The 17,413-nt window shown below is 39.9% G+C and overlaps 1 protein-coding gene across 7 annotated transcripts in view; it reads right to left on the bottom strand.

Moving 5' to 3' along the window:
• Positions 1–17,413, bottom strand: part of Ppargc1a (PPARG coactivator 1 alpha) — a 655,952-nt gene that overhangs the window by 7,244 nt on the left and 631,295 nt on the right. For all 7 annotated transcript variants that reach the window (XM_087584412.1, XM_087584411.1, NM_031347.1 and 4 more), the window contains 5 exon segments: positions 12,751–13,666; positions 12,154–12,258; positions 11,880–12,000; positions 1,786–1,907; positions 1,290–1,441 (listed from right to left, as the gene is read on the bottom strand). In XM_087584412.1, the coding sequence (XP_087440538.1) occupies positions 1,290–1,441; positions 1,786–1,907; positions 11,880–12,000; positions 12,154–12,258; positions 12,751–13,666 (1,416 nt within the window).

Genomic DNA, 17,413 nt, shown 5'->3' with positions numbered 1-17,413 from the left:
GAATGGGTAGATAATAATGCTGAGGAATAGATGCGTTTCCTAATTTTATCCTTATTATGAATTACTTTAAAATAATCATGATATGCATATTTGCCACCTTTCTTCATTTCTTCCTCAAAGAAGTAAAGGGCATACAATACACAAGTTAGATAGGGAATGTTGCTTTGTATAACATCAAAAAATAATAAAAATTGAATACAAATAGTTGCAATTAGTTATCTAATTTAATGACACTACATGCCCAGCAAAATCGTATTCAGACATTAATGTATGTGCATGAGTTATTTTTAGTCCTGTGAATCACATCAGGAAAGTAATGTATGTATTATTGATGAAAAAGGTATTTTTAACTATATGTATGGGTATAAGCACACATGTGCACATATGTATCATGATCTCAGCTACAAGAAAGGGAGCAATCTAAGATGAAATTCTGAAGTTAGTTGGTAACAGTACCGTCCATGGTAGTGAGCTGATTGGAATTTTACTTCTCATGTAAAGGGTCTCCCTTGAATAGGAAAAAGTAAATAGTTAAATGGATATTCTTTTAACCGTATGTACTATGGGCAGAATAACATATACTCCTTATTGCCATTTTGCTCTTAAGTGAGAAATGCTTCCAAAACTTCCTATGCAACATGTAGGATGTGGAAACACTCCACAGACTTGGTTTTTATTATATTTTATTCTCAAAAAAGTATTTGGTCATTTAGCTAGTGACTTTCAGCTTTCTCTTCTCAAGTGTAACTCATAAATAATGAGAGTGCTTTCAGAGCTTGTGACAAATAAGGAAGGAAAAACAAGCCCTTGGTGTATCTTGTACCACAAAACAATAACTGTGCTTGAGTGTATTGAAAAGGATTGAGAGTAGGCATGGAAAGAAAACACAGACTCCAGAGACATGTAGAAAACTTGAATAAATGTAAATACAGATACATAAATCACATTCATACACAAGACAATAACACACACATACACACACACATGGACACACGCATGCACACACCCACACACAACACCCCCCCCCCCACACACACATACACATCATGAATGGTGAAGGCTTTGCGTCTATTCACAGAGTACAAAAACATCTGCCCTTTATGGCTCTGACTTAAACACCTTGCTTCTGAAATGGTCTACAACGAAACCAAAAGAAACTGCATTAAAATATTCCCTTCAAGAAAGCCAAGTGATGGCCTGATGTAAGGTGTTTGTGGAGCACATTCACTTCCATTTGGAGCTCCATGCTATGGCTTCAGCCTTCTATGTACAATAGTTCTATATCGTACCTAGGTCTGCATAGTTAGACTTGAAAAATTGCTTCCGTCCACAAAAGTACAGCTCGAAGTCAGTTTCATTCGACCTGCGTAAAGTATATCCATTCTCAAGAGCAGCGAAAGCGTCACAGGTGTAACGGTAGGTAATGAAACCATAGCTGTCTCTGCAGTGGGCAGGGAAGAGACATTGAGAGCTGGTTAGGCAGCATCAGCACAGAGGACTGCTACCCCTTCTTCTTTGGGAGACATCACTGGGGCCAGCATCTCCGCCACCACATCCATTTATCAGTGTGATTGTCCTGTCAGGCAGCTAAATACTTATTCTGAGACAGGAAATCTCAACTAGAAAGATTAATAAATAGGGATGAAAGAAAATAAATAAGGTTCTGAACTCAACTTGTCATCTGTCAAAGCACTTACATTGGCAACTCCCATCCCAGTAATCTTAGGGTCATAATTTTTTACATACGTCAGCTCCTAAACAAGAAATAATTCTGAAGATTCTCACCCATCATCCCGCAGATTTACGGTGCATTCCTCAATTTCACCAAAAACTTCAAAGCGGTCTCTCAGTTCTGTCCGCGTTGTGTCAGGTCTGATTTTACCAACGTAAATCACACGGCGCTCTTCCTATAAGCAAAAAGGAAGGAGAGACTTTTTTCTCGCTCTGGAGACAGAATGAAGATGTGCCACTACAAGCATCCATGAACCCATAATAGTGTACAAAATCTCACAGACCAATCTCATAAGAGCAAAACAAACACCACATTGAAGGAAAAGCCACATGGGAACCAAGTTAGGCTTTTCGTTCACACTTAAGCTTTCTTCTCCACAGATCTACTCTTTCCTAATTTTTCTGCCCCACCCTTGTCTTTCTTCACAGGAACATTAAGACATGTATGTGATGAGGTTTTTTTTTTCTTTTTATTTAATGTATATTACAGATAGTTGTGAGTCACCATGTGGTTGCTGGGATTTGAACTCAGGACCTCTGGAAGAGCAGTCAGTGCTCTTAACCACTGAGCCATCTCTCCAGCCCTTTTTTTTCCTTTTTAAATCACTAAGTGGATACCTATACTTAGGAAATATATGAGTCCTTATGACTTGGTTAGTAATCTTCAGAACTGGTACAATAACAACCTGGGCTAATAAGAGTATTTAATTTCCCTTCAACTCAGAATTCTAATCAGAAAATATACAAGTTCTGAATTCCTTAAAGGGTGGTTCTTAATCGCTAACACACTAAAAAGTTCCTGAAGTAATGTTCAAAATGCAATTGTGGGCTTTATCCAGAAGCTAAACAAAAGTCTACCAGGAGAAAAGCTTTGACATCTTCATTTATAGCGAGGATGCACAGATGCTAAAGTGTGTGGTCTAAAGACAATCATTTGAGAAACAGTCTTAAAATGTAAGCTATTTGTAGCCATGGGTCTCTGAAGAGTATGAGATGAATTAAAAATATATTTAAATTGTCCCTTGTCAATAGATCCAGTCCTATTTTAGGAACAGATTTAGAGGGGTGTGGCTCATTTCTACAAGTGAGGTAAATATAATCATAATGTAGAAGTCATTAGAAAGTTATAACCTATGAAACACAGGAAGGTTACATTGTTGCCTGAAGGTAAAATTCCGCTTATAGAAATGTGGGGTTCATTCTTAGGGAGAGAAACAATTTTGAATATTTTGTTTTAAGGAGTGGCCAAATGGAATTATGTCTCAAAATTGAGAACATTTGAAGCAAATGTATAGACTGCCCTTACCAACTAGGTCATGTGTTTACCAGAGACAAACAAACAAAATGAAGTTGAGGTTGTAGAGATTTAAAGTCTGGGAAACATGAAGCTAGAATACAGGCTCAGTTGCCCAAGTTATTTGTGTGTGTGTGTGTGTGTGTGTGTGTGTGTGTGTGTGTGTGTGTGTGTATTTTGGTTTTTGGTTTTTTCTGGTTTTATTATATCTCATTCTTGGAAGCTGCAAAAGTCATGTAAGACTTAAGGCAAAGAGCGGTTCACTGGCATCTGTTGGCAGCTTCCCCTTTTTATAGATATTAGCAAATGATCTGCCACACAGTGAGCACTTCCCAGTACTTCTGAGGCAAAGGTGAGTAAACGGCATGTTCTGTAGCTTCTTGGATAGCCTGCTCAGCCATGCCTACTCACATTTACCATAAACAAAACTATGGAACGTTTTCATCCGGGGCAAAAGTTCCTCCAAGCCTCAGGTTACCAACTACCTCCTTAGACATCCTCTAAACCTCTTAAACTGGAACAACCATGCCAAACCAAACTCTCTAGGGACACACCAGGAGGCCAAGAGGGGCACTGGAGCTTCTGGAACTGGAAATACAAACTGGTGAGAGATACCTTGTAGGTGCATGAAATTGAACTCAGTCCCTACTGAGCTTTATGTCCTGAGTCTCTCTCCAGTTCGTCTTCTTGCTTCAATCCTCCGATGCTAAACTTCCAACTTTCTTTATGGATAGTGAAATAGTTCTCAACTTACATCCCCATGCCAATGTTTGCTCATTCTAATTTGTCCTTTTCTCATTGGTGGAATGGCATAACTTTCAACAAATCAAGACGGTTCAGTCAAGTCAGTTATCCTCTAAATTAAATGTATTCATTCCCCCAAGTGTGTTTGAAAAGACATCTAATTCAATAACAGGCGCTATTAGGTAGTCCCTGAGAAATCCCAACTTCTCTGCAAGCACTTTCCCCCTACAACTCTTCATTTCCTCGACTTGAGTTTTTATGATGAATTCCTACCGGGCCCCAGTTACTCTGTGTTCCTTCCATCTCAAAGTCTTTGCACATGGTGTTCCGCTGTAACTTGGAATATATTCCTAAATTGGACCGCAAGCTTCTCACATAGACTTTCTAGAATTACATTAAGCTCTACAGCTGTTTTATTTGAGACTGAGACTTCAGGTGACGTGCTATTAGCTGATCTCATGAAATCTGTGTTTCCTGTGCAGTCCTCTATACAATTAAAATTAAATCATTATAGTTTATCCATTGCTCAACGTCTCTCTCCCTTGTACAATGAAGAAGTTATGAAAGTAGAGACTATATCTTTCCTTTGCTCCTCTTTATGTTAAGAATAAAAGAGAATCTCAATAAATATTTGATATAAGATGAATTAAAATCAATTAATAATTTACTTTATCTTTTATATGTACAATTATTTTGCTGGCATATATATTTGTACACCACATGTCTACATGTGTGCCTGATACCCATGGAATTCAGAAGTAAGCATTGAATTCTCTGGAACTGGAGTTGTAATGGTTTTGAGCTACCAAACTAACAGTGTATCCTCTTCAAGAGCAAACAAATAGTGCTCTTAGTAGCTAAGCACTTTCTTCAGTCCCCAGTTAATACTTTTTAGCACTAATCCTTGCCAGAGAGAGCTTTACTCTCTGAGACATTTCAGCACAAGATTGGTGCTATATGAGTATGGTCCTCTATTAAGGGGAAAGCCCTGCCTAGGCAGCTCGGCTGAGTTAGTTACCAAATGGAACAGATTGGAGGGTGAGAAGTAGCCAATAGATGCATGTTTTAGGCTATTATACAAGCTGAGAGGAACTCTGAAAGTCAGAGGGGAGACTGCACTCAAATAGTTGGTATACATCATTCCTGTGACTATGCCTATCAAGCCTACCAACTGGCCCAATAAAGTAAAGCAAGCAGACACATGATTCATTTCCATGTAGATTGTATGTCACAGCTGAAGGCTAACACTGCATTCCCAGAGCATCCAGCACAGTTGGATGGTCAGTAGTTAGAAATGGCTGGTGAGGCTCAAGCCTAAGCAGTGCTTCACACGCATTATCAAGGGAATCATAACACGGCATTCTGTTCTATTTACTCATCCAGTTTCAGCCCAGCAGCCAAATGTGATGGGACTGTTATCTAAACTTAAACTTCCTGGCGCCGGCTTGCATGTTGTTATGCTTTTTTTTTTAATGACCCTTTTAGGAAAGTTACTACTGTGTAAAGAAAGGAGAAGGAACTGCAGAAGAGAAAGAAAGAAACTGAACCACAGCACAGAAATGGCTCAGCTACCGTTATGGGAATACACTCAGACTATGTGTTCAAGGAAATGGGAACTTACAGCTAAAATCGACCATATGTGCAGACATATTGGGACAGTTTCTGAATTGCGCCTTTATGCAAAGCTGTATGCAACCCTGATCGTCACAAAAAGACATAACCCAAAGGACCTTTTCTAGGACCGAGAGATTCTGCCCCGAAGGAAGATAGAGCTCAAAAGAGTTGCCCCTCCATCGCTCAAATTGTGTTTTTAAACTACCAGCTCTTTTAACAAAACACAAGGATGGGCCATGCCCTGCTACCTTACAAAGAGCAGAAGATTGAAGACGAGCTGGAATGCTCTAAAAAGTATTGAAGTCCTTTGTTTCCCACATGCTAAACATGAAAATAGAAGAAAGAGACCTTAAGGTCTAAACCTTAAGGCAAAGACAAAAACATCTATCCATGATTGGCCAAGATTTCCAGCAAAGAATTAGACTTTGAACATGCTGAAGTTGAATTAGAAGGATGAATTGAGTTGCTATCTTTTAAAAAATAACATTTGCATCCAATTTTTTAAGACATTAATTTCTAAACAGGAGATGAAAGGAGAAGAAATCAAAATGCTTAATAACATTTCTGACTTCTTAAGGGCTGGAAGGAACTCAGAACCTTTGGAAAAAGCTGGTTGAAAAATTATTTTCTGACTAGTTTTCACTATTGAGGAGGACAGAACATTTATCAAATAACTTTTAGCTTCAATTTTCACAAAGGCTAGTTTGCTGATGGGGTAGGTAATAAAACTGAAGATTTATGTTGCATTAACCGCTGTAGTAAATCCTTGTTACACTAAAACACGGGAGATAAATAAAGAAAATAAAGTCTGACGGTATTAAGTGACTTTGTATTACTAAAATCTCTATCAGGAAGAGTAGAACTTGCTGGTTAGCTGAGGAAATCAAGCAAGGGTTGTTCCTCCTGACATAATAAGTGGATCTCAGTAAGAGGGGTTTGACAGAGGGGAGATGGGAAGCAGCCAGGACTTGACATTTGCTAACTCCCATGTAGGCCGGGTAACATGTTAGATGCTTTTGAATAGGTTATCTCAGGAAAATGGCCTGTATTCCTAGACACCAGTGTGTCTAATCCAATTTCAATTTTGGTTCCCAGTACTTTCATTGTACATTTATAATTTGCAGTAGCATAAAATTTGTTAATTTTTCTTTCTCTACAAAGAGAACTCCATTTAAACTTTCAAAACAAAAGATTTTTGTTTTCAATTCCAGAGTCGTTGCAAAATGACTTCAGCACTAGTCACATGCTACTTCTGAGGTGAGGCCCATGCTCGGCATGTAAAGTTCCTGTATTCCACACTCGGCACTGCCACCAACACACACCACACACAACACATACATGCACGCATGTGCACATACATGCACACACACAAACACACACAAACTCACACATGCACACACACAATATGAATATTATGCACGAGTGAACAGTCTAGTTAAATATTTTATTTTTTTAAAAAACGGTAACATAGTTGACAGCAAGCTAGATATCTAGCTGGTCAGAAAGAGAGATTAACTGAAAATGACCGAAAAAAAATATTGTCCTTGCTATCAGTGTTGAGTGGTACACTTAGGTAGTGGAGAAACAATTTACTAAATCTTTCCTACTAAAGTGTACTTGGGGGACAGAAACAAAAATTTAGCATTAAGGTTACAAAAACTACTTCTAGGCAAATACTATATAGAATCTTCCAGGCTAGAATGTAAGGCTACCCTGAGTTAATACAGTAGTTAACAATCAAATAAAAATGGAGATGCAACCAAATTTATAGACTGATGAAAATATCTGTTAAAAGCTCGACTTGGGGAACTGGAGAGATGGCTCAGCGGTTAAGAGCACTGACTGCTCTTCCAGAGGTCCTGAGTTCAATTCCCAGCAACCACATGGTGGCTCACAACCATCTGTAATGGGATCTGATGCCCTCTTGGAGTGTCTGAAAACAGTTACAGTGTACTCATATAAATAAAATAAATTTTTAAAAAAGCTCGATTTGAATATAATTAGAATCTAAAAGGTGCCCTATTCAATGCAAATATTTTGATGAATTTGGACATATGACTATACCTGCCAAAACTTGACTATACTGAGGCACTGATTTCCTTGTTTCCTTGTGTGCTTCCCTTCCCCTCTGTGTACTTAATATCAGATCTAACATTTAAGCTTATCAAAACGCACACTACAGGAATGATGCTGTAATCAATCCTCTAACATTGCTTTCTCTTACAAAACTAAAAGGTTTCCAAATACCAAACTTAAAATCCTGACACAATATAATATTTCCCTCTAATGAAAATTTCTTGAAAAGGCTTAATACTCCAAAACCATGACAAGAGGCTTCTGTGAGAAACTGGTCTCTTTTCTCTAAGAAGAATAACCGACATAGCTACATTTGGAGAGAGACATTCATAACCATCAGTTATGATCTGTTACTTGTGGATCCTTGGCTGTATAGTGACCAATAGGGGAGAGTTCGGTGAGAGGCTAGTCATTTCTCGGCATCTTGGCTTGGTTTTAAGCACTGAGCCATATCAGAAAGTCTAGATTTGTTCTTTAAATTAGCATCCCATTATCATGTTTTCTGGCAGACACTGTACAGACTGCAAATGGAATTGGACTTGGATTTCAACAAGAAATTAAAACAGTGACAGTTCAGACAGTAAGCACTAATCTCTGGTGTTCGTAGCTCCAGTGTAATGTGAATTATTTTAAACTGAGGGGACAGAGAAAGGCAGGGAGTCATTTGGTTTTTGAGATGCTTTGAATGGAAGTCACAGGAAAGCCGACACCAATTCAATGGTAATATTCAATCATGATGGAGAATTTTATATTTTCAGGTTCTAATTGTTAGTGTCTCCTTAACTTTATGAAGATTTGCTCAAACTGGGTTCTATTAAGATTTTGATGCTCCAATTCATGATGAACTTGTAGACCCCCTGGACCACTTTCCTTAAAAAATTAAACGTAAAGGCAATTCAACCCACAAGACAACACTGAATGCTTATTCTGTAAAATACCAATGACCACATTTTTTTTTATTAACTTGAGTATTTCTTATATACATTTCGAGTGTTATTCCCTTTCCCGGTTTCTGGGCAAACATCCCCCTCCCCCCTCCCCTTCCTTATGGGTGCTCCCCTCCCAACCCTCCCCCCATTGCCGCCCTCCCCCCATAGACTAGTTCACTGGGGGTTGGGTCTTAGCAGGACCCAGGGCTTCCCCTTCCACTGGTGCTCTTACTAGGATATTCATTGCTACCTATGGGGTCAGAGTCCAGGGTCAGTCCATGTATAGTCTTTAGGTAGTGGCTTAGTCCCTGGAAGCTCTGGTTGCTTGGCATTGTTGTACATATGGGGTCTCGAGCCCCTTCAAGCTCTTCCAGTTCTTTCTCTGATTCCTTCAATAGGGGACCTATTCTCAGTCCAATGACCACATTTTAAGATGTCTTAAGTTTTGCTTTGGAACTTCGGAATTGCTGGTTCCCTGGGTACATGATTGCTCTGGTCAGTAGATCGTGAAGCATTGCGTCCTGGACATCACAAAGTCAAGCGGCTATCCATCCCACTACTTTTAAGAGTACTCAAAAACGGGGTGGAAGTCGCCCATCTACTTAACTCAGAAGGCCTGCCTTGGCTTCCACCACTACTTCCTAAATAGAAGCAAATGAGTTGGTAATCACTGTAGGCAAGCTGTGCTCAAGCCTATAAAAGTAGTTTTATTTTTAAATGCATTATGGCACATGAAAGAAAACCTTTAGGATGGGAAAAGCAAATCAATTACAAAAATCTTCCTGTGGTTAAAGTCATTACACAGCGCCACTGTGTTTTCAAAACAGTTCAAAATCTTTAGCAGGAGTTACAAGGCTCCAAAACTTCCTGCCGCCGAGACCTATTGGCTGATTTCTCGTCCGTCCTATCCCAGTGTTACAGTTAGAGCGCTAAAGGTTCTCAGTATAATGAACTATTTTCCAGAAATACTTCCTAGGCATATCCTCAACCTTGACTAGCAGTGTACAGTAAAAGCATGTAAGTAATCTAAAGATTTCTGAGAGCCACAGTGACATACAAAGAAATGGAAAATAGTAGTCGTAAAACATACTATTGATCTCAAAATAGCTAAAATATCATATGACTCATGATTGATGCAAAAGCACTTGGAACTTTCCCACTGTTTTTTGTACTAAGTTTTCAAAATCCATTCACATACTCCAACTTAATCCTATGTAATTTATTTAGGGTGCCATCTTGGACATAGAAATTGTTTAAAAAAAAAAAAAACCTTTGCCTTCCCCACCTTTAAAATTTTGATGACTTTCAACTTTGCCATGTTTGTTCTTCCTCACCCGCAAATCTGGATGACCACTTCTAACCATGTCCCTTAGATGTACCTTGTGTCATGCTACTAATCACATTGTATTTCCAGCTTCTCCATCTTTATCTCCCAGATGATTTTAAGCTCTTTAGATTCGGGTACCAGGTCTTACCTAAATTTACAGCTCAAGCACCTGGAGTCACTTGTCACAAGATTCTAAGACTTCATGTGTGTTCGACAGAAACAGCATATAGCTTTCCAAGTGGGGATTTACAAATCACTGTGTTAGTAAACTCTTTCTCTTCCCTAGGCTTTTATTCAAATGCCTTTTCAAATCTAAATAAATAGTAATGCCAAAAATCTTACCAGTACCTAGTACTTAATGCATAATGCTTTCATATGGCCAAATTGACATTTGGATTACTCCAAGTCCTCATTCAAAGGGTAGTGAAAAAACTGTCTTGGTCAAAGAATTAAATCAACATTTGAGAGACAAAAGTATGAAATGATTTTAGAGACAGTTAAGACAGCAAAAGCTGTCTATCTCCCCATCGTTATTCTAATTAGGCTTCTAGATTTAAATTATTTTGGTAGGCATAAAGTAAATACATGTCATTTATCTGCATATTTTTGATTAAAACTTTCATCTGGCTTTGATTAGAACTGCACGGCATTTTGCCCAAATGAGCACATACCCCATATTTAAGGGAAAAAAGGTCAAGAACTTTATATGATATGAATTTACAGACAGTAAATGCATGAATTGGCAAACACCATCAATTCATGGTCTCTCAATGTAGTTCTCTTTTGTAATGAGTAAGTGCAATGTTCCCTGTGAAGGCTTTGTAAACTGTACAGAATTCCTAATGTGAGTTATGATAATTGTTGGATAAGGCATTCATTAAATACAGTGGTATTAGTAAAGTGGAAGTCTTCATCTTCATTAGTCTTCCTATGTGAGAACTAATGACACTCTGGCAAATCTTAGCATCACAGCTTATTTGAAAGTCGAGAAAAAAATGAGATAAAGTGTTATAATTTGCAGAATGCCTTTGATTCGGTCCTAGGTAGATCTGGAATTAAATGGCAGCACATACCCAGAACTTCAACCTAACCATTTAATTATTTCTTGCATCTGCTGCTTTCGATGTTTATGATTAACAAACCTCTCATTTAACCTTTCTTCTCTAGTTGGTGACTATTAGCTAAGACTTGATTTGACACCTTCAGTGATGTGTTTTATACAATGAATTTACCTTTTATATATATTACTGTTTTTCTTAATATTACAGGGACTCAGCTTTAATGGCTAGAACTTATTTCTTTAAAGCTTGGTTAGCTTATTTGCAAAACATGTCAAATGCTGCCTGGCACGGCAGTGGCAGTGACTTGGAGCAGCTAGCTCAGACAGGCAGCAGGTGCAATGAACCAAAACAGTGGCATATCTCATCGATTAGCCACAGCTCCCAGGAGCACTATGTTGGGAAAGACCCTAAGGCTCTGTGGGACCTTAGAGGGGCAGAGTTATGGGATTGATTAAGAATGTCTGCCATGGGCATGTGCTGGATTTTGACCATCTGAATGCCACAGTTTTTTGCTACCCACAGTCTATGATGGTTAGTAGTAGCAAGAGAAATCTGGATCCAGATTGCATATTAACAGCTAGTGAAGGACAGTGTTGGATTTTAGGGAACAAATACGTTCAACATAACCTGTACCTTCACTCATAAGCATCAATCAGCATTGCTCACGAGGCAGACGACTGTATCAATCCACCCTCCAGTCAGATGCTGGCCATCTGATTTTCTTAGCTAGACTTCCTCTAGGACTACCATGAGATGTGGAATCTCCTGATGCTTTGCTCAAAGAAAGAAGCAAGCATCAGGAAGCAGCTCAGAAAACACATGTTTTCCAACTCCTATCCAACCAAAGAAACCTTTTCTGTCTCCATTTTTCAGAATAAAACTTAGGAAAGCAAAATAACTTCATAACTCAACTGTAATGAGAAGTAGTAGTACTGACACCATTTTCATTTTCAAATAAGAAGGTCTTAAGACTATCATATTTTTAAAGCCAAAAAATCGAATATTTTCCATGTGAAGAAAACAGAAACTTTTAATTATTTTTAATCTAAAAAAAAATTCACAGAGGAAAAGAAAAGAAAACAAATTTGCTCCATGCTGCTTACAATTGCTTTCTGCTTCTGCCTCTCTCTCTGCTTGGCCCTTTCAGACTCCCGCTTCTCATACTCTCTGCGGTATTCGTCCCTCTTCAGCCTTTCGTGCTCATTGGCTTCATAGCTGTCATACCTGGGAAATACAACTTCATCATTAATTCAACCATCTCCATTTGCATGAATAAATACATCAGCATTCGGGAAGGGGAGAAAACGAGTTTGGGGTAACGTCTTGCCTGGTAAAGGGGGGGATGGGGAACAGAAGGAAAGGGGCAGACCTCATTACCTGGGCCTACGGCTGTAGGGTGACCTTGAACGTGATCTCACATACAAGGGAGAATTGCGATGTGTGCGGTGTCTGTAGTGGCTTGATTCATAATAGTAACAGGATCTGGGAGAGAGGAGAATCAAAAGGACATTTGCAACCGCCTCTTAATGCAAGTTTACCGGGATCACTGAGCACCATTGGATCGCCTTTTCCTTCCTAGCAAGATCTTCAATGACAGCTTGTGGTCAGCTAGTCAGCCTGGAGACCAAGAAGTGAGCAACTCCTTCTACATGTCTATTACAGATGTTGCCATGGCTCAAGGGAAGGGTACGCTGTCAGATTAATCGGTTCACTGGTCTCAACTTTTTGGGAACAGGGTCGCTTTTCAGACAGTGGAAAAGTAACACAAGCAAGTTTCTTACAAATGACTCTCTGTGTCCTGACTGGCCAAGGTAGAGTCCTCAGAGCTGAGTATGTGAGAGAAGATGGAGGGGAGGGGGATGTACAACCCTCGGTTTGTTACTGAAGCAGTTCCAGAAGAACAACCCTGAGGTTGGATATTTCTACAACTTCCGGGGAAAGACTTTAGAACTGGGAGGGGTTTGACAGCCTTACCTTGAAGAGGATCTACTGCCTGGGGACCTTGATCTTGACCTGGAATATGGTGATCGGGAACACGACCTGTGTCGAGAAAAGGATCTCGAACGAGAGCGCATCCTTTGGGGTCTTTGAGAAAATAAGGATTTCGGTGGTGACACTGAATCTCGACACGGAGAGTTAAAGGAAGAGCAAGAAGGCGACACATCGAACAATGAATAGGACTGCGTGCCATCCCAAGGGTAGCTCAGTTTATCATTTTCATCTTCACTGTCATCAAATAGGCCATCCATGGCTAGTCCTGAATTTATAAACACAGGTAGTTTGGAGAATTGTTCATTACTGAAGTTGCCATCCCGTAGTTCACTGGTCTTGTCTACTTTGTCGTCAAAAACAGCTTGACTGGGATGACCGAAGTGCTTGTTCAGCTCAGCTCGGATTTCCTGGTCTTGGAGCTGTTTTCTGGTGCTGCAAGGAGAGACCTGCTTGCTGGCCTCCAAAGTCTCTCTCAGGTAGCACTGGCTTGAATCTGTGGAAGAACAGATGTGCCCCTGCCAGTCACAGGAGGCATCTTTGAAGTCTAGTTGTCTAGAGTCTTGGAGCTCCTGTGATATGTTAATGAGTATATCCGTTTTGGAATTGACTGACTGACAGTAGTCATGATCACCAAACAGCCGTAGACTGGGCCGTTTAGTCTTCCTTTCCTCGTGTCCTCGGCTGAGCACTGAGGACTTGCTGAGTTGTGCGTATAACTCAGATTGCTCCGGCCCTTTCTTGGTGGAGTGGCTGCCTTGGGTACCAGAACACTCACTGTACCGGGCCCTCTTTGTTGGTGGTGGCACCACGGTCTTGCAAGAGGGCTTCAGCTTTGGCGAAGCCTTGAAAGGGTTATCTTGGTTGGCTTTATGAGGAGGAGTCGTGGGAGGAGTTAGGCCTATGACAAAAGAGAAACAAAGAGAAATGTGGAAGAAGAAAAAAAGAGAGAACAGAGATGGATAATGTTCTTCAAGGATGAACACATTTCCTAACTTTTCTACGATTTCAGACCATAGTTAAAACCGAGTGAAGAAAAAGGAAACTAAATCCATGACAACTCCTGAAAAATGGACTCTTTTCCTAGGCCTCTGTCACCCAGCAAAGATGGATAGACAATGGCAGGCGGCTGTGAAGGCTGTGATATTTTGTAGATCAAACATCTAGGCTAACAAATCCTGCTGCCTAGAAAACAGGAATGTGTCGCTCCCAGTTGCTTCGGAAGCAGGCGTCACCAACACTGGCATATTTAAGGCTGTTGCTGGGGTCACTTACAGCGATTCGATGTGTTGGAACTTGAAAATCATGAAACAGCCTTGGTGGCATTTGTCTGCAAAGAATGAGTGATGCAGGAAAAAAAATGTGGTCCAAGACTGTATCCATAGGGCAATATTGAAAATAATAATAATAAATAATGACAGCAAATTTTATTCACAGTGAAAATTATAAACATAGACATCTTTGAAATAAGTTCAGCAAAATAGGATGGCCCAGATGAACACAGGGAAACAGAGCCCCTCCACAACTTGAAAGCAATGAGTCTTTGTCTCCACAGTTCATTAACTTAGTAAACCATGGCTAATGTAGGTATAATACATTCTTGTAAGCATAACTAATACATTCTGTCTAAAATATGGTTCTGCAACAGAAAGCTAAGTGCAAAGTGGCTCTAAATATCATGGTGCCAGGGGACCATTTTATTTAGAGCACATTGTCACTGAGGGTGATGAGTTAGAAGGACTGAAACGAATCCAAGTTTCAGCAGCTAATTACATAAGGAACAAATAAAGGAAGACTGGGGTGTCTACGGGTTGGTGCCTTGTCTGCCTTACTACAGAAAATTCTAAAGGGTAGGATATTCTGAGACACAGTAGTTACCTCTAAGACTCACCCATGAATAACCTCTATTCATCCCATCCTGCCCAGGAAGAACCACTGTGAAGATCCACTGTCCAAGGAACTTTGAAGAAGGGCAGGCTACAGTTTAAATGGCTTTATTCTGACAAGGAAACATTTTAGTTTACAATAGATTTTTATACTTAGAAGGATGGGTGAAGGCTATTCAGAAAAAAAGGCTTCAAACAGGTTAACAAGCCTGGGGTGAGACTCAAGGCAACTGTTCATTTCAAGAGGGAAAAAATTCCTTCCTTGCTAGGAAAAAATAAATAAATATGTCAAGAACCAAGTAGGTCACCAAGAACCACATGAAATTTTGTTATAAAATATAAATTTTGTTCTTGTTCTACTTGATGATAAGGATGTGGAAGAAATTAACATTTTCTCTTTAAAAAGGTTTCGTGCCAATCTTTGGCAAGTTTTAGCTTGAGCTAATTATTTCAATGGAGAAAGGCAGAGAACTTTCAGGAAGACAAGACAGGCATGGTTGTTCTTCCTTTGGGCACACCTGAGTTGTACAGGAGCTGGCTTTGTCCATGTCCCCCCTCTGCCTCAGCAGAGAAATAGGTAACATTTGTCAGCGTGAAATGTCTGTGCCATTGAGGTGAATGTTCTTTTTGTGCCCTTCTCCATTTCACAGGACTTGTTTCCAGACTAAGTTGTTCCTTTTTTTTGTTTGTTTGTTTATACTCTGCATTGTTCTGTTCTTGTGTTGAGATTTCTACCACAGGTTATCTTTGGTGAGCAAGGCAACACATTATAAAGCATTCATGCTCAAAAGAGACGATGTCAGGTTTTTGAACACTCCCCATTGGAGCCAGAGATGCTCACCAACTGACGATGCGGGACTGGGGAGATGACTCAGCTGTATAGTTCCTACCGCAAACATAAAGACTCTCCCCCTCCCCTTGCTGTACTCAGCAGCCAGGTAGAAAGTCTGCTGTGCCACAATGGAATCTAGGTGTTGGTTGTCAGAGTCAAATTCATGAAGCTCATTGCGTAGAAAGCTTCACCAAATCCACGAGATCAGGTTCAGGGAGAGACTTTGTCTCAAAATCAATCAATCAATCAATCAAGGCCAAGAGTGACTGAGTAAAGCCATCTGATTCTAAAACTCTGGCTTCCACATGCACCTACTTCAGTGTGCACTACACATGCACATGTCAACATGTCAACACTAACAACTCCACACATCTCTCTCTCTCTCTCTCTCTCTCTCTCTCTCTCTCTCTCTCTCTCTCACACACACACACACACACACACAGAGATACACACATACACACATGTACACACTAACAATGAGTAAGCTGAATAAGTGCCTATAAGTGCCAGTCAAACAGAAAGAAAGGAAGAAAGAAAGAGAGAGAGGGAGGGAGGAAGGGGAGGGGAGGGAAGGGAAGAAAGGAAGAAAGAAGGAAAGAAGAAAAAGTGACCCTTGACACCGCAGTGAATGAATGCCATTCAATACCCAGCAACCACCTGTATAAATCTTTTTTATAATCATTCGGTTTAGTGTAAGGTTTACTTTTCTAATGATTCCTGTTGGTGTTACTCACGTCCTGCGTGCTGCGTATTTCTGAATCTCTTTGTCTTTCGTTGTTCCTGTTTTTAACAAGAAGCATGTCACGCATGTCACTTTTCTCCACAGGGGTCGTGAGTACTTTGTAGGATGCTGTGTGGACGTAATCGTCTTACAGGTTATTTTGCTCATTTTCATTTTTTTCCAGTTTCTCTCAGAGTACATAGCCTCACATGTCAGTGGCCTAAGAGTCACTTAGGAGGCTGGTTACACATTTTTAATGAGAAGGTTCCCAGACCACATAGTGAGAACCAAGGTCTTTGAACATCTGGCTAGCACCTGGCCTTTACTCCAAATATCTGTGTTTTGACTGACAGTCCAGATGTATAAAAAGAAACCCTGAACTTCAGAAATGCCAAATTAGGCCACTATAAAAGAGAGACTAGGTCTAAAAATACCTTGTCTATCTAGGGATTTTAAATATAGAAATTCTTTTACTCTTGAACATCTGAAACCTTTGTCCCAGTATCTAAGCTAATTATTGTTTAAATAAATGGTTTTCCAATTGTTCTTGACTGTCCTGGTCCTGTGATTGTACTTTATTTCTGTTAAAGACTAAGCTTTTTCATGGTCTCCCCAGAGGAGAACCTCTTGCCACTGAATAGAGATCCATAGGGCACCTACTATGTGCTGGATGCTACATGAGTTGCTGGTACTTTAAAGACTCTACCCCCAGGGACATCACAGTTCCTTTTAATAATGAGGTCATTTTTCCAATTTTGAAATAATTATGTTTTTTTGTTGAAGATATGCTTAAAATGGATGGAAATACTCTGGGGAAAAGCAACTGTGTGCTGTGGGTGGACCCCAGGGCTGTGGAATTCTGCTCACATCACCTGCTACATCAAATTCTACTTGCCCATCAGACCAAAACAGTTCACTGTTGATGCATGGGAGAGTGGGGGAAAGATCTCAGATAAGTTGCTATTTTCTTTATATTCTTTACCAAAACCCCCATAATCAGAAACTATCTCTACATGAGATTGAGAAATCTCATGGATGACAGACTTTGTATCACTCAGTGCTTAATTGAAAATCTATTTCCAGATAGAATGGGGACCTAAGGCAAACTAAAGCAAAACAAAAGCACAAAGAACATTCTTTTTTCTTTTAGTGTTGTGTCAAACTTTTAAGCATCGCTGATGGGACAGGTTACCCCTCTTGGCCCTGGAA

This window comes from Rattus norvegicus, chromosome 14 (assembly GCF_021556685.1).
Source record: "Rattus norvegicus strain SHRSP/BbbUtx chromosome 14, alternate assembly SHRSP_T2T, whole genome shotgun sequence".
NCBI classification, from domain to species: domain Eukaryota; kingdom Metazoa; phylum Chordata; class Mammalia; order Rodentia; family Muridae; genus Rattus; species Rattus norvegicus.
The sequence above is the reverse complement of the archived record's forward strand: the minus strand, read 5'-3'. Positions and strand labels throughout refer to the sequence as shown.